The 23,756-nt window shown below is 40.5% G+C and overlaps 2 protein-coding genes across 29 annotated transcripts in view; one reads left to right on the top strand and one right to left on the bottom strand.

The window, feature by feature from the left end:
- Window positions 1-23,756, bottom strand: part of GIT2 (GIT ArfGAP 2) — a 62,513-nt gene that overhangs the window by 31,052 nt on the left and 7,705 nt on the right. For 22 of the 25 annotated variants that reach the window (XR_007471812.1, XR_007471811.1, XR_007471810.1 and 19 more), the window contains 9 exons: window positions 22,898-22,984; window positions 22,650-22,780; window positions 20,548-20,642; window positions 11,402-11,447; window positions 10,232-10,283; window positions 6,814-6,886; window positions 6,470-6,567; window positions 5,181-5,292; window positions 2,034-2,176 (listed from right to left, as the gene is read on the bottom strand). Coding sequence is in view for 21 of the 25 variants with exons in the window: in XM_033408707.2 (XP_033264598.1) it covers window positions 2,034-2,176; window positions 5,181-5,292; window positions 6,470-6,567; window positions 6,814-6,886; window positions 10,232-10,283; window positions 11,402-11,447; window positions 20,548-20,642; window positions 22,650-22,780; window positions 22,898-22,984 (837 nt within the window). In the remaining 4 variants the exon portion in view is untranslated. Of the gene's footprint in view, window positions 1-2,033; window positions 2,177-5,180; window positions 5,293-6,469; window positions 6,568-6,813; window positions 6,887-10,231; window positions 10,284-11,401; window positions 11,448-20,547; window positions 20,643-21,468; window positions 21,522-22,649; window positions 22,781-22,897; window positions 22,985-23,756 lie in introns of those variants that run through there. The other 3 variants (XM_033408706.2, XM_033408702.2, XM_033408715.2) reach the window with 2 other exon arrangements.
- LOC117197277 (uncharacterized) overlaps window positions 13,202-23,756 on the top strand; it is an 86,506-nt gene continuing 75,951 nt past the window's right edge. For 2 of the 4 annotated variants that reach the window (XR_007471813.1, XR_007471818.1), the window contains exon 1: window positions 13,202-13,213. The gene's annotated coding sequence lies outside the window, so the exon portion shown is untranslated. Of the gene's footprint in view, window positions 13,214-13,433; window positions 13,446-23,756 lie in introns of those variants that run through there. The other 2 variants (XR_007471814.1, XR_007471819.1) reach the window with 1 other exon arrangement.

A 23,756-nucleotide genomic window follows, 5' to 3' on the forward strand; every position in this document is an offset into this window, starting at 1 on the left:
AAAATGTTCACAATCTGAGACAATGATAACATTCAAGACTAACTGCTAAAGAATTTCAAATTCTGACCATGCCAGCTGGATCGCAAAGTTAATCAAACCAAATCAAAGCTTCTAAGCGTAATGCAAAAATAAAACATAAAGGTAGGGCTACGAAAGTATTTGAAAAATTTTAAAGTCAATATTTTCTAATAGATCAGACAGTGGGGCTACAAATCCTTTCTGACAATGACTATGCACATCTGTCTTGTCTGCCTTTCTCTTGCTCATTCATTTTTTTTAATTCATTATTTCATTAATTCACTCATTCCAACTTTTCTGATGCTTTTTTACTAAGCATCAGGCAGTGTTCTAGGAGCTTGGGATACATAAGAAAAGAAAATAGACAAAGATTCCTGCTTCCATGGTGTTTACATCCCAACAGAGTGAGAAAGAGAAAAAATAAAAAACTATATAGTACGGTGAAAGGTGATAAGTGAGATGGAAAATAAATAGAATGGATCAGAGTGAGGGGCTGGGGAGCTGAAGCTGGGGTGAAGGCGGGTGCATTTTAACCTGAGACGTGGGTAGGTGGGACATGTGCAACAGCCTGCAGGAGGGGAGGTCATTAGTCAGATGGCTGTCTGGAGGAAGGGTGTTACAGCCAGTGGCAGGGCTCAGCTGGAGGGAACGGGTGTGCAAGGCGGAGAGGAGGCGGAGGCCGGCCAGTCTAGGGACCCCGTCGTGTAGGGTCCTGTCATGACCCAGCTTTCACTCGAGTGAACCCAGCGCTTCTGTGGAGAGCGGGCAGAGATGTTTCAGATGGAACAGGTGACTCCTGCTATCCCATCCACATTCCCTGCATCTGCCAGTGGCACCACTGGTTCTCACAGCTGTGTAAGTTGGAAAACTCTGGACAGAACTCCAGTAAGTCTACCTTCCCACTTCAAATATCCAACTTATTGCCAAGCCCTGCCTTTTTTATCTTCCTCCTGTTCATCCATTCTCAAATGTTTGCTGGGCTCCTCTGTGGGCCAGGTCTGGGACACTCAGCAGTGGGTAGACCAGCCAGGCCCCTGCTGCCCTGTCCTCGGGCTCACACTTTGCTATAGTAACTGTTCTTCCATCCAGACCCTCCCAGCCAAGGCCCTGAGGTAAACCTGTGTCACCTCTTGTTTGGACCTCGTCAGCACCTCCTACTTGGGTTCCCTTCCTCCACTCCTTGGTCCACTGGAACAGTCCTCCCAAAACAGAGGACCCAACATGGCTGACATCACCCTCCTGCCCTGCCTAAAAGCTTCCTGGGCTCTGCACTGTTGGCCAAGGTCCAGGCTCTTTGGTCTGGCGTCACGCTCCTGCATATGGTATGACCCCTGCCCTCTGCTGCAGCTCTGACTCCCACTCCTTTCAGGCTGACTCCACACATGACCAGATTCCCCCACCCCCCCACGCCGCTGTCTCACTTCCTCTCTGTCTAGCCCACCCTCCCCAGTCTCTCCACACGCCCACATCCCAGGCATTCTTTTTTTTTTTCCCCAGGCATTCTTCAAGGCACACGTTAAAGCCTCCCCTGATACTCCTCCTCAGTGACAAGTTGTGTCTCTGTTGACCACCCCACCCCGCTCTTGTGTCTGTGTTTATGACCCTTGTACTGCAGTTCTCTCTCCTCCTGGGCAGGCGGTGACGGCCTCATAGAGGAAAGGGACTAGGCCTCACTCAGGATAATATTATCCAGGGAAGTGTGGATAACTACCCAACGAAAGTAAACATTCGTTGAAAGAATAAAACCCACCAGTCCTTCCTCACAGGTTTTAGAAAGTCAAAACTGCAGAAGGGCTGTGAGTCAACAACTGACTCAGGGACAACAGACCCCCTATTTTAAAACTATTTACCTCATTGACCTTTGCTTGGCCCAAGCTAGTAGAAAACCTGACTCTACTTCCAGAGCACTTTTCACAAGCCTAGCCCTCAAGTGATTTACAAAGCAGGCAAATTTTCAGGGGGAAAGATCTGAAAAGAAAACACAGTCTCTTTCTGTGTGCGGTGTGCCACCTCACCTTCTGCCTGTGTGCCTTGCTCGCAGTGGCGTCCAGATCCGTGTCTTCATCTGATGCCACACTGTCATAGTCCGGCTGGTCATTGTCCTGACTCTCACCACTGTGCTGGTTACTAATTGTTTTCAGTATGAGCTCCACATTGTCTATCAATAGAAGCAAAAAACTTTACTTCAGGCTTGCAAAAAACTTTTTTCCTAAAAAACTAGCCATTTAAAAGACTGGAAGAAAATGACAGAAATAGCAAGGTTATATTCACACCAAAAAGGGATAACAGCAAGTTATCAACTGGACAGAGAGTCTACTAAAAACTGCAGAGACAGATTTAAGCATTCCTCTGAGCGACCTGCCAAATGTGGGCAAATTAATTAGATGGTTTAGGAAAAAGCTGCTCAGATAAGGGGACAGGTTCCCAAATTTGTAATCATTCAAGGAAACAGGGTGTAGCTCGAAATCATGAAAATAAAGCTGTAACTAATGTAAGATTAACTGCAATTCAGTTATAATTGTACCTTGTTTACAAGGTAATGTCAAGTCAAAACAGAAAGGAAATTGTTAAAGTGGAGCCTAGAAACTAGGTGATCAAAGAGTAGGCACATCGGCCTTTCGTTAGCTGAATGCCAGTGAGAGAGAGAGAAAGAGGAGAATGATCCATTGGACACACATGGGCACACCAGGAAGGTATGGTCTATAGGGAAGCAGGGATGACTCCATTGGCTCCAAGACATTTTGAATGAAAGATTTCACAAATTATCCAAGTCTCTCCACTTTCTTTCAGGCAACTCAAGCAAACCTCTAATTTCCAATATTGTTTCTGGATATTTCGATGGATAATATCTTGGTGATAAATTATGTTTACTTAAAAGGAATTTTAATTTTTAAAATTAATATTTAAAATATACATGCCGGGGCTTCCCTGGTGGTGCAGTGGTTAAGAATCCACCTGCCAATGCAGGGGACACGGGTTTGAGCCCTGCTCCAGGAAGATCCCACAAGCCTCGGAGCAACTAAGCCTGTGCACCACAACTACTGAGCCTGTGCTCTAGATCCCGCGAGCCACAACTACTGAAGCCCACATGCCACAACTACTGAGCCCGTGCACCTAGAGCCCGTGCTCCACAACAAGAGAAGCCACTGCAATAAGAAGCCCGCGCACCCCAACGAAGAGCAGCCCCTGCTCGCTGCAACCAGAGAAAGACTGTGCGCAGCAACGAAGACCCAACGCAGCCAAAAATAATTAAACAAAATAAATTAATTTAAAAAATATATATATATATGTGCCATCAGATTATAGAAGTGATAAAGATTCAATATAGAAAAATTGAAACTGATAGAGTAATCATTCATAGCTATTGATACATGTGGTTCTATTTCCTTCTAGTCTTTTTCCTAAGCATATACACATACATACAGTCAATTTCATTATTTGTAGCAGTTACGGTCTATAAAGTTGCCGTGAAGAACGAATTAGCAAATACTAAACCATTGTTCTGACTGGAAACACAGGGTTAGGTTCCTGCAAACCTCTGATCACATTTTTGTCAACTGATAAATATATAACCTTGTTTTACATGTGATTCTGTTTAAAGACATCTTTAATATATGTTGTTGATCCATTAACATTGAACTCATGGCCAACAGCACTATAACTCATGCCTGAACGAAGCTAGTCTAACACATGTATTTTCTCCACAAGGCACAACACGACCTTCTTGCATTTAGGAATCCTACACAGCTCTTCAGCACTCTACTTGGGGACCACTTCAAATAGTGAAATCACCAACAAAAAGGATAAAAATGTGAAAACTGTGGCACTAAATAAATCTCAAAAAGGACACCTGTTTACAGTATAAGAGTTGCAATAAGGCAGAGCATGGCCTTGTTCAATCTCAGCTGGGAACGTGCATTTTGGGTGACTCAAATTTCTCAGCATGTTGCATACAGCCACAAATTACCATCAACGTGCTGTCAGTATGATTTTGAGGCAACAAATTTTAATGAATAGGTGAATTGGCAAATACGAGATCCGTGAGTAATGGGGATTAGTGGTATATTTACATGTGATATATTCACTTGTACATATGTATATATATAAATGTTTTCCTTACAAAATTTGGATTATACTAAAGCTTTTAAAAAAATTAATTTATTACTTTATATTATGTCATTACATAGTCTCTGAAAAAAAGTGTGCACTATTCAAATATGTAACTAATAATTGCTCTATTATTGCTTATTTGTTTCTAATGTTTCCAGTGCTATATATAACATACATGTAACATCTCTATTTCCTCTCAATTCACACCTAGAAATGGAAACACCAAATCAAAGAATTTGTACATTTTGAGACTTTAAAGGACCCTTATCACTGCACCTTCACCAAAATTTAATAAAGTTTCTTAGAACTTGTTTATGTCTGGTTGAATAAGTAAAATCAAGAAGAACAAATCGCTGTCAGTTAACGATTACTATCTCTGGGGAATGTGATGCTGACTGAAAACTGAATCTTTACGGTATGTATTTTTCCTGTTTACATGTTTTTCAATTTAAAAATGTATTATTTCTACAATTAGAAAAAAACAAAAAAGATACAGCATCAGGGCTGGGGAGGAAGTATGTTCCCAAGCATGGTGACAGGACCCTGAGCTACTGAACAAGACTCAAAGGGCACCTCGGAAATAGGTGCTTGGTGCTCTCTTCACAATTTTAAACCCCAATAACTCTTGCTGTAGACATCTAAAGTTTATAGCGACAAATTCTAATTATGGAGAACTCAGTCTTGTAGGTAAACAACAGCAGGTGAGCTGGAATTTCAGTCAAGAGGGTTTAGTTTCTTATGTCCTTTAACAAGATCTAAGTCAGACTTTTGAGTTAATTTCAGAACGCAATTTTTTAGGGAAGACAGGTGACCCAAGAGGTAAAAAATCATATATAAGATAAATTTGAATCACAGTTAATAACGCTGAAATATTTATAATTCACCAGGACTCAAAGAGAGAAACTTGTCATCACAACATAGCACCAATAAAACTTACAGGGCTTTAACTAAGCTGTGGTGTCAATGACTGCTTTAATTATTTTTATAACTTTAACACTCGTGTGAAGTTTTAAGGCCAAAGAAGCAAACATTTAGAGGTCTGAAACAGTTACCTTTTGAACTAGAGAGAGGACTACCTTGCTGTCTCCTCTTGGCATCACTGAGAATGTCGATAACCAGAGTGGCAAACTCATGGGCGTTAAACCGAGCTAGTTTCTGTCTGCCCTGAGGGTGAGAAAATAATTGGAAATATTCCCAGATGTAAAAATACACACATAGTCACATAAAACTAGTCAGACTACTGTTAGACTTCGGCAAAGACCCTCCAGCATGCTCAAAGTATCATCAATCACAGCCATAACTGAATCAAATTTAACATTTTCCTTGTGAACAGTTTAAAACCATTTACATAATAGAACAATATAACATTTAAGTTCTCACAATGCATATCTATTTTTGTGAACCAAAACAAAATGGCTCTCTTAATGCTTTCTTTCTAATATCAATTCAGTTCTGAAGTAGGCCTAGTAATCAAAAATTAATTTGAAGGGACAAATTTTAAAATTTCAACATAAAGTTATAGTCTAGATGCTGGGACTCTATCATTATATATAACCAGTAATCAATGAAAATGAAAAGAGCTTCATAATTTACTCAGCTTCACTGCTCTTGGTGGATGGTTAGGCTTTTTTCAGGGCTCTGCTTCGATGAAAATGTGCATAAAGCTTTGTATTTTTAGTTGATTAGAACATATTCCCAGATGAGGAATTCCTATGTGGAAGGATGCAGGTAATTTTGAGGCCTCTGAAAGCAGTTAACAGATTGCTTTTCTGAGCTCTGCAGCAATTTAAACTCTTATCTGTAGCATGAGAAAGCCCATCTTGCCACATCCTTACCAGTCTGGAGTATCCTTTAGTATGTATTGATACTTTATTAAGTTGATTGATAAAACTTTCATTAATGCCTTCAGGTTGCTTTCTTTGATTACTAATGAGATTAAACATTTCTTCACATTTGAAAGCCATTTATTCTTTCTTTCTTTCTTTCTTTTTTTTTTTGCCCTTGCACTTGTGGAATCTTAGTTCCCCAACCAGGGGAACCGTCAGCAGTGAAAGTGCGGAGTCCTAACCAATGGACCGTGAGGGAATTCCAGCCATTTATATTTCTTTTGTGAATTGTTTTATATTCTTTCCCAGTCATCTATTAACTTCTATTGCTTTTCTTATCAACTTGTGAGGGTGTGTGTGTGTGTGTGTGTGTCTGTGTGTGTGTGTGTGTAAAGGATATTAACATTTTAATCAATCAAAAAATCTTACATACCTGTCCTGGGAAAATAAAATACCATGATATCAGCCATTCCCCAAATATCACTACTAGTGAGTTTTTGGACTTGGCCACTTGCCTGGTTCCGTGTCGATGAATACTCGGGATTGACTGGAAGGAAGGGGACGACGGTTGTCTCGGTCACCAGGGTGCTGTGATTTTGCGTGGCAAGCCAGACTAGCCAGAGGAAAGAGCCAGAGATAGAATCTCATCACCACGGGCGCCACTGCTCCTCTAAGAGCCGCGGCTCTCGCATTACTAGGTAGACTAGGGGCAGCACACTCCGAAGCCAGCATACACAAGAGTCAATGTTGACACACGTGTTATCAGGACAGTAAAAACTGGGCAAAACACTGAGGCTGGCAGCTTGTTGCTGCCTACTGATAACAGAAGCTTAGTAGATAAAGCCACATGTTAAGTCACCTGCATCAGTCTCTCGCCTGTCAACTTCATCGTACACATCCATGGCAAGTTCTTCAAACAAATGATTACTTAGCTGAAAGTAAAAAAATATCAGGAACACAAGGGACAAGGATTAACACTAGGAAAATGAGTGGGGACTGCGACTTATTCACCCTGCTACCTCCAACGTCTTATCCAAAGCCAGTGCTCACTTAGTAAATGCCCCCCATTATTAAACAGACAGTAACATTTCCAAAATAGTACAGATCCTCTAGAAATACCTGCCACCCACAGCAGCCTCCCTCCTGATATGCAGATAGGGCTGTGCCATAAGGGAAGCAAGAGGCATCTAAAGTGCCTATTTCAAAGGCAGGGTCCAGTTCTCCGCTCTTCGTGTGACATCACCTCTTTAAAGTCTCTTCTGCTCTTTTAAGAATGTTTGCCAGTACCCACTCTGCCCCCAGTATATGGGATCTGAAACCCTTGGTAGGATAAAGAAGCCAAAACACACCATTTCGAGAGGATAAAACGTGCCACTGAAGGAAAATAGCACCCAGACCTCGGTTAAGTCTCTCTGCTGTCTTCCTCAGTAGGGGTCCCCCAAACCCCTACAAAACTACCTGAGCATCCCCTGCCAAGGACAGCCCGTCTAATCAGTACATTGTGCAGTGTCCCAACAAAACAATCCCCACAGACTGGGGTGCCCTCCTGGCAGCAACTGGGTCTTCCTCAACCCAGAGGAGGCTAAGCCCCTACCAGGCTGGCTCCAGCTCTTTCTGTACTTTTTGCCTCATGAAACCCTGCCGCTCGGTGGCTGTTACTTCTGAGTTGACTGCTTCCCCACTCTGTGAGGGAAGATGCTGAATTTGTTCCATCCTCTACTGTTCCCTACATCCCCACACAGTACCCGGCACCAAGATGGGACCCAGTAAATATCCATTCATACACTGACCAGAAGGTACTTCATGCAGAATTTAAAGCTGGCTGCACACACCTCATTAAATTCGTTAAAATGGGTACAATGCATTGTTAGGTGACAAAAGCACGATATAAAATTCTATAATTACGCTTCAGTTAAAAAAAAAAAAGGTAGGCATCGGAAACAAGAATTAGAAAAAATATACCAAAATATTGAGCGTGAACCCATTAAGAATATAGTAAATGAGGATGATTCCCCTTCTCTATTTTCCAAATTTTATCTAGTGTGGTTACATTACATTTATATTTAAAAATAAACTCTGAGAGCCTTTTGCTGGATAAGGTGATGAAGGATTGGGAAACTGAACTTGTACCATAAACACCCAATCTGTTTCCTCTAAGGGGCTACAAGCTAATGTTATTATTACTAACAATAACTACAGCAGCAACACTGTTGCAGGCTTACATCCCAGGAGCCTTGCTAATACCATCATCATTGTAAATACAACACCTCTCTGAAGACAGGAACTACTATTATACCACTTTACAGAGAAGGATACCAAGGCACAGAAGTTAGCTTACCTAAAGTCACAAAGCCAAGAAGTGATGGACCTGGGATGCAAGTTTCTCTTAAAATGTTAATATTTACTAATTCAAGGAATACATTAGTGGTCTTATATTTCTCCCAGCTTTTCACTAGGGAGGGAGGAAGGAAAGAGGGAGGGAGGGAGGGAGGGAGGGAGGGAGGGAGGGAGAGAGGGAGATATTGTGGGATAAACACTGAATTGGCACTGATAAGAGGCGGAGACCACAGCGTGGGGGCAGCTCACACTCACTGGGCAGCTCTGACTTGCTGCCTCTGCTGGATCACCATCTCCCTTTCTAGGAGAGAACACCGAGGTACAGAGAGGTGAAGGAGCTCCTCAGAGCCGAGATCCACACCTGACCAGTCTGACCCAGAGCCCAAGTTCTTGAGAACTATGCTCAACTTTGTCCCAGATGTTCATCTAGTGCCTGCCACACGCTAGAGATATTACAGACATAACCCCAGCTTTCAGCCTAGCAAATGTAGAATAGGATAGTCAAGGGGAGCTTGGATTTTATCCATGTTTGAATTATTTAAAATAAAAATTGGCTTACATACTGTTAAGTAATTAAAAGGAAATCACAGAATATTCACTGCTGACTCCAAAGCTTATCATCCTAATCATCTTACTATATGACCTCCTTAATTTAAGAAAGGCAATAAAAACACATACACACAAAACTGCAGATAGAGAACACAGAGACACCAAATTGCATAAAATACATTTATTTCATATTACAGTTAAATGCTAGTAATGAGAAATTCATTTAATATAATATTTAGTACTTAATATTATATGAAATTCTAGTAAAGAGTCTTCTATGAAAAGGGGAATGAAGAGTAAGACATAAATTAGGGGAGTTGCAAGTTCAGAGTTAGGCTTTGGGAAAACTCCTACCTACACTGTGAAGGGGGTCAGATTTCAGCTACTTGAATGATGAAAGGGAGGGTAGCTGGGAAAGCACAGCAGGCAAAAGAGGATTCCTGAAAGAGGACTTGAAGGTGGCCTCCGAGGGTGCTAACCCTTAAAGAAATATTTAAACGCACGCACCCACCCACACCCACACCCACACCCACACCCACACCCACACCCACACCCACACCGTGGGAACCAGATGGGAAGCAGGGCAAGAACTGAAGGGTGAGAGTGGGATGACGCCCATAAAGGCTACGAAAAGAAGTTAAGAATCTTGGTTCTGATCTTGAGAGCAATGAGAACAGCTGAGGCGGGTAATCGGGTGGTTAGAACGGCTGGGGAAGCACCGGGCGAGGCTTCATTTGTGGGGACTAAACAGAGAAACTGTTCCCAGAGGAGTAGATTTCTCGGGGTCCTGACTAAGGCTGAAATGGGCAGGCTGAAGAGAAACACAGAGACTAAAGTGAGCTTGTGACCTGCAGAACTGGGCAAACTCTGAGCACATAGCTGAGGCAGAACCAGCAGTTAAAAGCCTACATTTACAAAACTCTGATGAATGGCGTGGGACACGCACGACAGTTAGCGGTGGCTGGATCCCAAATAGCAGCTAGTCAATCTGCAGTACTCACCATTCCAGCTTCAGCTCTTATCATTCTCTAGCATCCTATGAGGCTACAGGAAGTAATCCCAAGAAGTGTGTCCCACTTATTCATGTACATTGAGAGAAACTAGGGAACTCTTACGGGGAGAAACAACTTCCTAATGTCAAAGGCACAGTCTTCGCTTTTAAAATGACAGAGAAAAATGCCATTATTTGAAGCCAAGCCAATAAACTGGATATACTAAACTTACTAGTACTTTCATTCTTCTTTGCTACATACTCGATGGTCTGCTTCTGATTTAACATCTGAGAGCATGAAACAAAGTCATTTGATGTACTAGGTAATGGGCTAAGAACAGGTATTAGCAGGACACATGGTTTTCCATAGTGGAGTTCACTAGGAAAGAGAGATACTCACAGACTGAAGTTTCTTCTTAGCAGCTTTTGCCAATTCAGACAAATCCAGGCTGCTAAGAAAGTGTACAAAACTAATAAGCAAATAAATAAAACCATTTTCATGAGCTCTGTAGAAGATTAAGATAGCCAAGGGATTAAGATATTAATTACGGTTCATGGACAAGGTCAGAGGCCAAAATTCTACAGCCCAATCATCAGTGAGGAAACTGAACAGAACTTAGTGAAAGTATCTCCTAGAAATACCATAATCATGCAAAGTGGTAAACCGAAAAATAATCACCTACTAACCAAAAGGCAAATTTATTGCCAGGTTAGTCCCCAGGCCCTTTATGTGAGAAGTCATAATTTTTAAATTATTAAAAAAAGCATGCAGAGGAAAATACAAAAAGGGCAGAATGTTAAAAAACAGAATGGCAAGATTACATATGGAATAGCAATTAACCATTTCATAAACTCTTGACAGTACTTATGCAAAGTTTATTGGCTAAATCAGGGTTTAAAGTTCATTTCTGCAGCCGTGAACTCATCTGACCTTATAGACCAGGGGCAACAGATTATTACCCACTTTTTGTTCGGCCTATGAGCTAAGCATAGTTTTTACATTTTTAAGTGGTTGGGAAAAAAACCCCAACAAATGATACTTCATAATATGTGAAAATTATATGAAATTCAAATTTTAGTATCCAGAAATAAAATTTTATTGGAACAGACATGCCCTTCATTTACATAGTGTCCATGGATGCTTTCATTTACAACTGGTAGAGTTGAGTAGTTGTGGCAGAGGCTGTATGGCCCAAAAAGCCTAAAATATTTACTATCTAGCCCTTAACAACAACAAAATTTGCTGATCCCTGTCATAGACAAAGGCTACACTCTTATAACACAGAAATATTCTGTGATATATCCAGAGACACAATATACTGTCACAACTAGCTAAAACTGTGACAGTATCTCTAACTCCAATTGGATTAGCAAATTTCTTACTTGTGCTTTTTCAAACTTAAGTTTTATATGGTGGTTTACTTACAGCCATCTTATTTCCAAATTGCATAGCCATAAAAGAGAAAAATGTATGGGCTTTGTTAAACACAAAATATAATACACTTAAACACTATACAACCAAGGAAATACTAGTGACAGATAATATTGATTGGTATTTCAATGGCCTTACCTGTCTGCCATTTGAGGTATTATAAAGTGCTGTCCATTTTTGTGATCTGAAACAGAAACCAAGTCAAAGTTTTGTTCACATAAATATTGATAAGATCCGTAAAGGAATACCATCATTATTTTCTCAATTTATGTTTTGCAATTAGTATCTTCCCATAATTATGATCTATAATGGGAGAAACAGAAGTTGCCAGATTGACTACAACTTCTCAAAATCTGGCCAGTAGCAAGGATCATTTCCTTATTTTCTTCTGGTACAAAGGTCCCAACGTCATTAAGTGGAAAGCCTATGCTCACCGTAATCCTTACGCTGTTTGTCCCCAATAACTAATGATCTTCAGCCATGGAAAGGACATTTAGGGAGCTGAAGTAGCTTGGAGCAGGCTTCCATCTGCTCTCCCATGTGGGATGGTGGGGCTTCCTTGAGCTTTGGTGGCTTACCTTCAAATTAATCAATGAGCATAAAACAGTCAGGGCTGGCCCAGGTGGTCTGGGCAGGTCCAGGCACGGGCTCTGTCTCCTATAATGCTGACGGAGTCCTAATCAAGCTTGTGGAGGACACTGATCATGTGTCAATGAGTAAAGCCACTATGAGCATTCACATACAGGTTTTTGTGTAAACGTAAGTCTTTGCTTCTCTTGCGTAAATACCTAGGACTTCTGGGTTATAGGTAAATGCATGTTTAACTTGGTAAGAAACTGCTAGACTTTTTTCCAGGGTAGCTCTATCACTTTTCTAACTGCAACGTATGAGAGTTACCATTGTTCCACACCTTCCCCAGCACTTGTGTTGGTTTTTTGAGTTTTATTTTGGTCATTCTAATAGGTACTTAGTGGTATCACACTGGGCTTTTTTTTTTTTTTTTTTTTTTTTTTGCGGTATGTGGGCCTCTCACTGTTGTGGCCTCTCCCATTGCGGAACACAGGTTCCGGATGCGCAGGCTCAGCGGCCATGGCTCACGGGCCCAGCGGCTCCGCAGCACGTGGGATCTCCCCGGACCGGGGCACGAACCCGTGCCCCCTGCATCGGCAGGCGGACTCTCAACCACTGCGCCACCAGGAAAGCCCTTAACTATAGTTTTTGCAGAGCAAAAGCTTAAAATTTTGACAAAGGCCAGCTTATCAATATTTTCTTCTAAGGATTGTGCTTTTGGTGTTACATTTAAGTATTTTATATAATCCAAGACCACTAAGATTTTCTCCTATGTTTTCTTCTAGAAGTTTTAAAGTTTTAGGTTTTACATTTACATCTATGATCCATTTTCAGTTAGTTTTTTAAAAAATATTTTACTTATTTATTTGTTTATTTATTTATTGGCTGCATCGAGTCTTAGTTGCGGCACGCAGGATCTTTGTTTAGGCATGCGAGATCTTTTGTTGCAGCACGTGGGCTTCTCTCTAGTTGTGGCGTGCGGGTTTTCTCTTCTCTAGTTGTGGCGCACAGGCTCCAGGGCACATGGGCTCTGTAGTTGTGGCGGGGGGTTCCAGAGCGTGTGGGCTCTGTAGTTTGTGGCACACGAGCTCTCTAGTTGAGGCGTGCGAGCTCAGTAGTTGTGCCATGCGGGCTTAGCTGCCCTGGCATGTAGGAACCTAGTTCCCTGACCAGGGATCGAACCCATGTCCCCTGCACTGGAAGGCGGATTCTTTACCACTGGACTATCAGGAAAGTCCCCTCAGTTTTTATACAAGGTGTGAGGTTTAGGTTGAAGCTCATTTTTCTGCACATGGATATTCAGTTGTTCCAACACCATATATTGTACTGTTCTTTCTTCATTGAACTGCCTTTGCGACTTTTGTCAAAAGTCAATTGAATGTGGCTTCCCTGGTGGCGCAGCGGTTGAGAGTCCGCCTGCCGATGCAGGGAACACGGGTTCGTGCCCCGGTTCAGGAAGATCCCACATGCCGCGGAGTGGCTGGGCCCATAAGCCATGGCCGCTAAGGCTGTGCGTCCAGAGCCTGTGCTCTGCAACGGGAGAGGCCACAGCAGTGAGAGGCCCATGTACCGCAAAAAAAAAAAAAAAAAAAAAAAAAAAAGTCAATTGAATGTATTTGTGTGCGTCTATTTCTGGATTCTCTATACAGTTTCATTGATCTGTATGTCCACCTCTTCACCATAACCACTGTCTTGAGTACAGCAGAGCTTTACAGCAAGTCTTAAAATTGGGTGGTGTGATTCCTCCTATGTTACTACTGTTCTTTTGCAAAACTGTCTTGGCTATTCTAGTTCCTTTGTTTTTCCATGCAAAATTTAGAACCAGGATGTCCATGTCAATAAGCAAATCCTTTAATTGCATTAAATTTACAAATTAATTTGTGGAGAATTGTCATTTTAACTATATTGAGTATTTCAATCCATAAACATAGTAGAAACCCTTTTTCAGGCTTTCCTTGATTTCCTTCATCAGCATTTTGTAATTTTTGGCATATAGATTCCACATATATTTTGTTAGATTTATACCTAAGTATTTACTTTGGAGCTATTATAAATGTTATTATTTTTCTAGTTTCAGGTTCTAATTGTCCACTGTTAGTCTACAGAAATATGATTGATTTGGGGTTGTTCATCTTGCATTCTGCAACCTTGCTAAACTCATTCATTAGTTCTAGAAACTTTATTATAGATTCCTTGGGATTTTCTACATGGAAATCATTCCATTATGAATACAGGCAGTTGTATTTCTTCCTTTTTAATCAGTGTGCCTTTTATTTGGTTTTCTTGCCTTATGGCACTGATTAGGATTTCCAGTGCAATGTTGAATAGAAGTGGTGACAGTGGACATCCTAGCCTTGTTTCTGATTTTCAGGCAAAAGCATTCAATCTCTCATCATTAAGGATGATGTTAACTGTGGCTTTTCAATAGATACTCTTTATCGGATTCAGGAAGTCCCTTCTATTCCTAGTTTGCTAAGGTTTTTCTTTTTTCTTTAATCACAAAGGGATGCTGAATTTTATAAATGCTTTTTCTGCATCAACAGGTAAGACTGTACAGTTTTCTTTTTTAGTCTGTTAATGTGATGAATCACATTAACTGATTTTCAAATATTTTCAAATATCAGTCATATATCTGGAAACCCCACTTGGTATATTACATTTTCCTTTTTACATATTGTTGGATTCAATCTGCTTATAATTTGTTGAGAATTTTGGTGTCCCTGTTAGTGAGGGATATTTTTTGGTGCCATCTTTGCTGGGTTTGGTATTGGGGTAATGCTGGCCTCATAAAATTACTTGAGAAGCATTTCCCCCCACCTTTTTTTTTTTTTTTACTGTTTTTTTTTTTAAACATCTTTACTGGAGTATAATTGCTTTACATGGTGCGCTAGTTTCTGCTTTATAACAAAGTGAATCAGTTATACATATACATATATCCCCGTATCTCCTCCCTCTTGTGTTTCCTCCCACCCTCCCTATCTCACCCCTCTAGGTGGTCACAAAGCACCGAGCTGATCTCCCTGTGCTATATGGCTGCTTCCCACTAGCTATCTATTTTACATTTGCCTCTCTCTCACTTCGTCCCAGCTTACCCTTCCCCCTCCCCATGTGCTCAAGTCCCCCCTACCTTTCTATTTTCTAAAAAATATCACATAAAACGGATGTTATTTCTTCTTCGAATGTTTGGTAGGATAGTCTCATTTTATGTGCAAAAATTGAAATGTGAATTCCGAATACTTAAAAATATCTGTAAAGAATTATAACTGCAAAGCTAGCAAGCCATGTGAGTCATAAGCCACACTGATTGTATTGCTGTATGGCAATACCACTTCAGCTGGTTCACAGTATTTACTAGTGCCATCATCTGGGCTAGGGTTTTCTTTAATGGAATGTTTTTAAGTACAAATTCAAGTTCTTTAAAATGTAGGATTATATATTTACATTATCTCTTTCTTCTTGGATAGGTGTTGGTAGTTTGTGGCTTTCAAAGAATTGGTTCATTTTATCTAAGTTGTCCAATTTATATGTACAGTTATTTATATTTTGCATTACCCTTTAATGTCTGTGTGTTTTTTAGTGACATCTTCCTATGTGTATTCTTCCCTTCTTTCTTTGTCAGTATGTCTAGACATTTACCAATTTCATTAATCTCTACAAAGAATCAGCTTTTGGTTTCATTGATTTCTCTCTACTGTTCTCCTTTCTCAATTTCATTGATTTCTACTCTTTATTATTTCTTAACTTCTGCTTGCTTTGGGTTTATTTTGCTCATCTTTTTCTAGTTTCTTGAGGGTTGGGAAGCTTAAATTAGGATTTGAGACCTTTCTTCTTTTCTAACATAATAATTTAATGCTATAAAATTTCCTGTAAGCCTTGCTTTAGCTCCATCCCACAAATTTTGATTTGCTGTCTTTTCATTTTTGTTCATCTGAAAATATTTTCTAATTTCCCTTAAGACTTCCTCTTAGACCCATGGATTATTTAGAAGTATGCTGTTTAATTTCCAAGCATTTGGGTATTTTCCACTTATATTTTGATTATTTATTTCTAGCTTAATTCCATTACGGTCAGAGAATATACTTTCTAGGATTTTAATTATTTTAGAGTTGCTAAGGTTTGTTTTATGACCCAGAATATGGTCTATCTTGGAATGTTTGACTGTGTACTCGAAAGGAACATATGTTCTGATGTTGTTAGGGAGAGGATGCTATAAATGTCAACCGGAAGCAGTTGGTTGATGGTTTCAGTTCAATATCCTTGCTGATTTTCTACCTCTAGTTCTATCTATTAACTAAATGAAGACTGTTGAGTCTCCAACAATAATTGTGGATTTGACCTTTTCTCCTTTCAGTTCTATCAAAGTTTGCATCCTATATTTTGCAGCTCTATTGCTGGGTGTGTACCCATTTAGAATTGTTATGTTTTTTTAGTGAGTTGACCCTTTTATCATGTTGTGTCCCTCTCTATCCCTGCTAATTTCCTTTGCTCTGAAGTCTACTTTGCTTGATATTAATATAGCCACTCTAGCTTGCTTTTTTTGTGTGTGTGTGTGTTACGCGGGCCTCTCACTGTCGTGGCCTCTCCCGTTGCGGAGCACAGGCTCCGGACGCGCAGGCTCAGCTGCCATGGCTCACGGGCCCAGCCGCTCTGCGGCATGTGGGATCTTCCCGGACCGGGGCAAGAACTCGTGTCCCCTGCATCGGCAGGCGGACTCTCAACCACTGCGCCACCAGGGAAGCCCCACTCTAGCTTTCTTTTACTTAGTGTTGGCATGGTATATCTTTTTACCCCTTTTTGCTTTTTAACTTACCTACACCATTATATTTAAAGGGGGTTTCTTGGACACAGCATACAGTTAGGGCTTGTTTTCTTTTTTTTATCCATTCTGACAATCTCTGCTTTTAATTGGTGCGTTTAGATCATTAACATTTAATGTAATTATCGTTACATTTGGATTTAAGTCTATGATTTATTATTTAGTTTCTATTTGGACCTCAGTTTTTTGTTCCTCTCTCTCCCCTTTCCTCTCTTTTTTTGAATATTTTGAATCAAAACAACTTTTGATTATTTGGGTAATTTTTAACATTCCATTTTAATTTATCTCTAGAGTTTCTGACCATATATCACTGTATAGTCTTTTTTCAGTGCTAGGGATTAAACTATACATAACTTTTTACAATCTACTTAGAAATAGTATTTTACCATTTTAAGAAGAATGCGAAAATTTACCTCCATATTTCTTTTACCCTCTCCCTTTTATGTTATAATTGTCAAATGCATTACACTGACATATGCTGAAAACCCCACCATACAATACTATAACTTTTGCTTTAAACTGTCATACGTATTTTAGAAAACTTAAGAAGAAAACACAGCCTATTGTATTTATCCAGATACTTATTATTTCTGTTCTTTCATTTCTAAAGCTCCAAGATTCCCTCTGGTACCAATTCCCTTCCACCCAAAGAACTTTCTTTAGTATTTCTGTTAGAGCAACTAATTCTCTTATTTTCTTTCATCTTAAAATGTCTTTAGGGGCTTCCCTGGTGGCGCAGTGGTTGAGAGTCTGCCTGCCAATGCAGGGGACACGGGTTCGAGCCCTGGTCTGGGAGGATCCCACATGCTGCAGAGCAACTAGGCCCGTGAGCCACAACTACTGAGCCTGCGCGTCTGGAGCCTATGCTACGCAACAAGAGAGGCCACGATAGTGAGAGGCCCGCGCACCACGATGAAGAGTGGCCCCCACTTACTGCAACTAGAGAAAGCCCTCACGCAGAAACGAAGACCCAACACACCCAAAGATAAATAAATAAATAAATAAATAAAAGCTGAGCTGATGTCCAAAAAAAAAAAAGTCTTTATTTTTTCGGGAATTTCCTGGTGGCACAGTGGTTAAGAATCCGCCTGCCAATGCAGGGGACATGGGTTCAAGCTCTGGTCTGGGAAGATCCCACATGCCGTGGAACAACTAAGCCCATGCGCCACAACTACTGAGCCTATGCTCTAGAGCCCATGAGCCACAACTACTGAGCCCGTGTGCCACAACTACTGAAGCCCGTGCACCTAGAGCCCATGCTCCGCAACAAGAGGAGCCACTGCAACGAGAAGTCCGCACACCACAACAAAGAGTAGCCCCCGCTCGCTGCAACTACAGAAAAGCCTGTGTGCAGCAACAAAGACCCACTGCAGCCAAAAATAAAAAATATAAATAAATAAAATAAATTTATAAAATAAGAAAGTCTTTATTTTTTCTTCATTCCTGAAGGTTATTTTCACTGGAAATGGAGTTGTAGGTTGACAGTTCTTTTCTTTCAGCACTTAAAAAGTATTGTTCTGCTGGGGCTTCCCTAGTGGTCCAGTGCTTAAGACTCCCACTTCCACTGCAGGGGGTGCCCATTTGATCCCTGGTCAGGGAAGTTCCGCATGCCCCGTGGTGTGGCCAAAAAAAAAAAAAATTGTTCTACTTCCTCTTCATCTCCATGGTTTCTGATGAGAAATCCACAATCATACAAATAATTGTTCCTTTGCATGGTATGTCATTTTTTTCCTCGGCTGCTTTCAAGACATTTTCTTTCTTCGGTTTTTAGCAGTTCGATTTTGATGTGTCTGAGTGATAATTTCTTTTGAGTTTATTCTGTTTGGAGTTCTCGGAGACTCTTGAATTGTAAGCTTACGTCTTCTGCCAAATTTAGAGTTTTTAGCCATATTTCTTCAAGTGTTTTTTTCTGCATCACATTTTTTTTTTTTTCCGCGGTACACGGGCCTCTCCCATTGCGGAGCACAGGCTCCGGACGCGCAGGCTCAGCGGCCGTGGTTCACGGGCGCAGCCGCTCCACGGCACATGGGATCTTCCCGGACCAGGGCACGAACCCGTGTCCCCTGCATCGGCAGGCGGACTCTCAACCACTGCGCCACCAGGGAAGCCCCTGCATCACATTCTTTATGATCTCTTTCTGGGAGTGTGATGATACAAATGTTTTGATTTTGTCCCATAGGTCCCTATGGCTCTGCTCGGTTTCTTTTCCTCCTACTCTTTTTTCTCTCTGTTGCTCAAACTGGATTATTTCTAGTGATCTATTTTCAATGCACTCTTTTCTTTGCCATCTCCATCTGCTATTAAGCCCAACCAGTGAGTTTTAAAATTTTAGTTATTGGATTTTTTAATTCTAATATTTCTGTTCTGTTCTTTTCTATATCTTCTATTTCTCTGCGGAGACTGTCTATATTAGATTTGTTTCAAGAACGTTCACACTTACTTCTTAGAGCATGATGTTACTATCTGTTTTAAAATCTTTATCTGATAATTCCAACATCTGAGTCATCTAGGGTTGGCATCTGTTAACTACCTTTTTCCATGCAAGTCTTTGGGATTTTCCTGGTTCTTCACATGTGGAGTAATTAGGGTGGTATCCCTGACATTTTGCATATTATGTTGTGGAGACTCTGAATATTCCTTAAACTCTATGGAGAATGTTAATATTTTGTTCTAGCAGGTACCTGACCAGGTGAGGTTCTGTCTCCAGGGCCAAGTGGTGAGAGAATAAAGAGAAAAACAAAAGCAATCAGGATTCCCTTCAGGCTCTTGGTCAGAGATTTAGGCACCTCTGCTGCCACTGCTGTTGCCACTACTGAAGCCATAGGATTGCCTAGGGACTAGGGTGGGGAAAAAAGGAAGAGGAAAAAAACCCAGGGGAATTCCCCTATTCTTTGTCCTGTAGGAATCCCATTTCCTCCTCCTCAGACCACACAGAGAAGGCTTCTTTGCACCTGTTATGCAGTTCCAGGTTTTAGGCTCCTGGATGCCGTATCAGAAGCAAAATAAAGGGGACACTCACCACCAGCTTGATGGTACTTTGAGTTCCCTAATCTACCTGCTACAGTCCTCAGATAGCTACTCCACGTATTTGGTCCATAGTTTATAATTGTGTTCAGCAGAAGAGACAGGGTGGGGGTGTGCTTATTCCATCTCACTGGGAACTGGAACCACACCAAGGGCTCTTAACTCTGTTGTACAACCAGGGTGGAGAACCACTGTATACATGTATGTGGATATTCTATATCAAGGGTTGGCAAACTTTTTCTGCAAAGGGCCTGATTGTAAATATTCTGGGCTTTGTGGCCGTACGGTCTCTGTTGCAACTACTCAACCTACTTAACTCTGCTGCTGTAGTGTGAAAGCAGCCGTAGATAATATGTAAATGAATGGGCATGGGTATCTTGCAATAAAACTTTATTTGAAAAAAAACAGGTGATAGGCTTATCTGGCCCATGGACCACAGTTTGCTGACCCCAGTTCTACCTCATGAGCAAAGCTGGTTAATGGTAAAGTTCACTTTTTTACTTTTTCCCATTCCTTAGATAGCAGAATTCTGCAAATAACTACAAAAGTTAATCCTTTGCTCTTCCATTCCTACTCCCATTAATCACAAGAACCGTTGCGCACGTTCAGTTTGAGTTCAATTATGCTCTTTGATTCCTGAAACAGTCACTACTGTAGAGCTAAAATTTTAAAAACTAAAATTCAAGATTTGACTGATGTTACATATTTCACATATAACAAAAAATGCTGTAGCTATCATTGCAAATAGAAATCCTTATTTGCAATTTTCTCAAGGATACGTTAAAGCAGAGATCATACATGATAGTGTCCCAATTTGTTTTTCCAGAGACTGACTGGCTGGAGGTGTGGAGAGGCTGCTGTCCTTTCAACTCACCTGGTTTCCTGCCACACAGATAGAAGGCTAGTCTGTCAGTCAGCTCATACTGTATTTCTACGAGGCGTTCTGCCAGCTCATGGTGCCCTCCTTGCCTACCAAGAGAAAACAAAGTACCATTTATATTACTCACTGGCCACTGGAGCTAGAATAGAAAAGTACAGAGACGTCCCTTGAGATACCTGAGTCATTTATCAAACGTGACTTTTTAGAATAATCAACCTTTTTGTGTGAGGTAAACTGTCAAGGTCTACTTCGATTCCCACCTTTATAAAAACTGTTTTCACAATCTCAACTATCGCCTTTCCTTTATTAATTTATAAGACAGAGTACTTAATAAGGAATTCAAGGACTTATGAGAGGGACAAAGAATAACTTCATCTAATGAGGTAGAAAATAAAATTAATAAATGGTCAAGGGTAGAGGTTCTCAAAAATTAACTAGCATGCTTAAAAAAATATACAGATGTCCAGGACCCACCCTTGGAAATTCTGAATCAATAAAAACAGGAGCAGTGTGGACATTAATATTTTGAAAAAGGTCCTTCCCCTAGATGCTTCTCATGCAGCCAGCCTGACTTCAGGATTAGAGTTCAGTAACCACTTCAAGGTCTTTGATTCAGGGAGAGACAGATCAACCTAATGCATAGCTCACACCTCCTTGTCTTTAATCTCCATCACAGAAAATATTAATTTTGCCTTTGAAACAAATATTTAAGCTGCTTGAAATCCTTTAAGTAACAAGGCATATAAATAAATCATTACCCTGAGAGACTATCATGTGCAAGGTACAAGAGGAAATTCCAAGATAAGTGATAAGTATCATTTACTGAGGGCTCTGTTCCCCTTAAAAGATGAAGTCTAGTTTCTGCCAGTTTCTCTTCCCACATACAACGTACTACAAAAATATTCTCCAACCTACCCACACATCTTTGATTTCTGTGATGCACATCTTTTTTTCTCATTTTTTAACATCTGTGAAATCAGGCAGTTGATAGTACAGTTGATAGTACATCATCATTTAATTGGTTGAGTCTTTTCCTTTTTAATGGTATATGAAATAATGATGACCCATATAAACAGTAGAGTGTTAGACCTGATGAAATACTGTATTCCTCAGTACCTTAGCTCTTATTCCCAGACACTCTCTGCTCGATCCAATTAGCTCTCCTGCTGTGCCGAACATCCCTGTCCATCCCTCCTTCCTGAACTTGACCCACGCCCTTCTTCTCACCTGGAACACCTTAGCTCATCTTCACACACCCAAATCCAATCTACTCTTCAAAGACCAACTAAAGACATTTCTTAATGATCTGGGCCACAGTGAAGAAATCCTATATATGTATCAATTTTGGTAATGAGTTCTACATTATCTTGCCTCATTTAACTCTTACATGCATTTATGAACCTCCTCCTCCCTGAGAGAGTAAATTCTAGGAGGGCAGAGTTCATTTCACTTGCCATTTTCAAGTTGTCACTTGTCATTTTATCCTCTGCAGAGTATAATTCTTTGCAGTTAATTTGGAAAAAGTTAATTTGGAAAAAGAAGGAAAGATGATCCATCTTCTATCATTTAAATGATATTCAAGCCTAATCTATGGATGTATTTATTTATTTTCCAGCACTTCACAGCCAAAATTTTGAAACAAAAAGTTAAAGAATTTTATAGCAAGCACCCAGATATCCACTACCTAAATCCTGCAATTAACATTTTACTATACTTGTTTAACCACATATCTATCCATATAGATTTGTTTCTAAGTTCAAGCAATGAATAAAACTATTAAAAAACTGAGGAGTGGGTTCTGCAATTCTTCATACTTGATCTGTACTCCAACTATGGCTCAAATACCACTGCGTTTAAAGGATAAAAAGAAATGAAAGACTGGAAGCTAAGCACAATGGTTAACGGTTCTACCCTCCCTGACTTTAGCTGGCTCTAAGATCATATGCGTTTGAAATACCTTCATCTGCAAAATAATAGCATGCAAACCTCTGAAGGGGTTAAATGTTAATCATACACAATTTAGCCACTTAACAATGAATCATACACAACAGAAATAATCCCAAACAGAGAGAGGTGACAAGAATCTAGTCTCTTACCTTGCATAATCAACAGGAGTTTTCCCACTCGCGTCTTGTGTGCCTGGGTCTGCTCCATATACTGCCAATAACTCTGCCTGTAAAATCTGCCCTGCTTTAGAGGCAACATGGAGTGGGGTGTTTCCTTTCTCCTAAGAATCATTAATAAAAAGTATACAAAAAGAAGCAAAATTAAATAAACGAAAGGCTACACGAATGCAACCCATTTAGTTTCAATTTAATGTCTGAACCAATTCATGCTTTCTTACAGGGTGAAAAAAGTTGGCTTGTGCTCCTAATGATAATAGCCTCAAACAGGTTTCAAGATTCCCTGTTCTCACGCTTGAATGGAGTTGCTGAAAAATACACACACAAGAAAGAATATTTGTTAAAAATGTAAAGAATGACGTAGCAGAGCAGCTGGCAGACTATTTTAATACACATTATAGTAGTACTACATCATCTTTATTTAGCTCAGTAAGGTGGATGAAGCAGTCTCTGCCTTGCTGGTCACAACCATCCCCGGGCTCTAAGGCAGGGTCAGGCCCATTTTCCTGACAGGAAACTAGGGCTGGGAAGGCTGACCTGCCCAAATGCATGATCTAAGTGGCACAACCAGACCTTGAGTGAGAGGGAGTGTGAAGAGGTGGCTGAGCATGGCTCTGAAGTCTGAATTTCAAACCATACACCCCTCAAGCTGTGTGAACTTGAGGAAGTTCTTTAGCAGTCTGAACCTCAGTTTCCTTATCTCTAAAATGGTGATAATAATGCCACCTATTCACAGGGTTACTATAAGGACTCAATGATATAACAAAGCATGGAGCCTGGTACATAGGAAATGCTCAAAGAATACAGCTGCTATTATTATTGTTGATGTTGTTATTTGTTGTTATTATTGAACCTAGGGCTTTAGAGCTTCATATCCTATACCGTGCAAGTCACAGGATTCTGCCTTATATCACACCCTCTCCTCAACACTATTCTTGGCCTTGTATACAATGATTTAATGAAGTCTTTCAGGGTGGGAAATAGGCCTGTGCTATACCAAATTCTGTACCACTACAGAAATGCCCTTATACATTCAGAAGAGCTGCCTTCCTTCAAGTCTAACCTAGAATTGTCCAAAAT

This window comes from Orcinus orca, chromosome 15 (assembly GCF_937001465.1).
Source record: "Orcinus orca chromosome 15, mOrcOrc1.1, whole genome shotgun sequence".
Lineage (NCBI taxonomy): Eukaryota > Metazoa > Chordata > Mammalia > Artiodactyla > Delphinidae > Orcinus > Orcinus orca.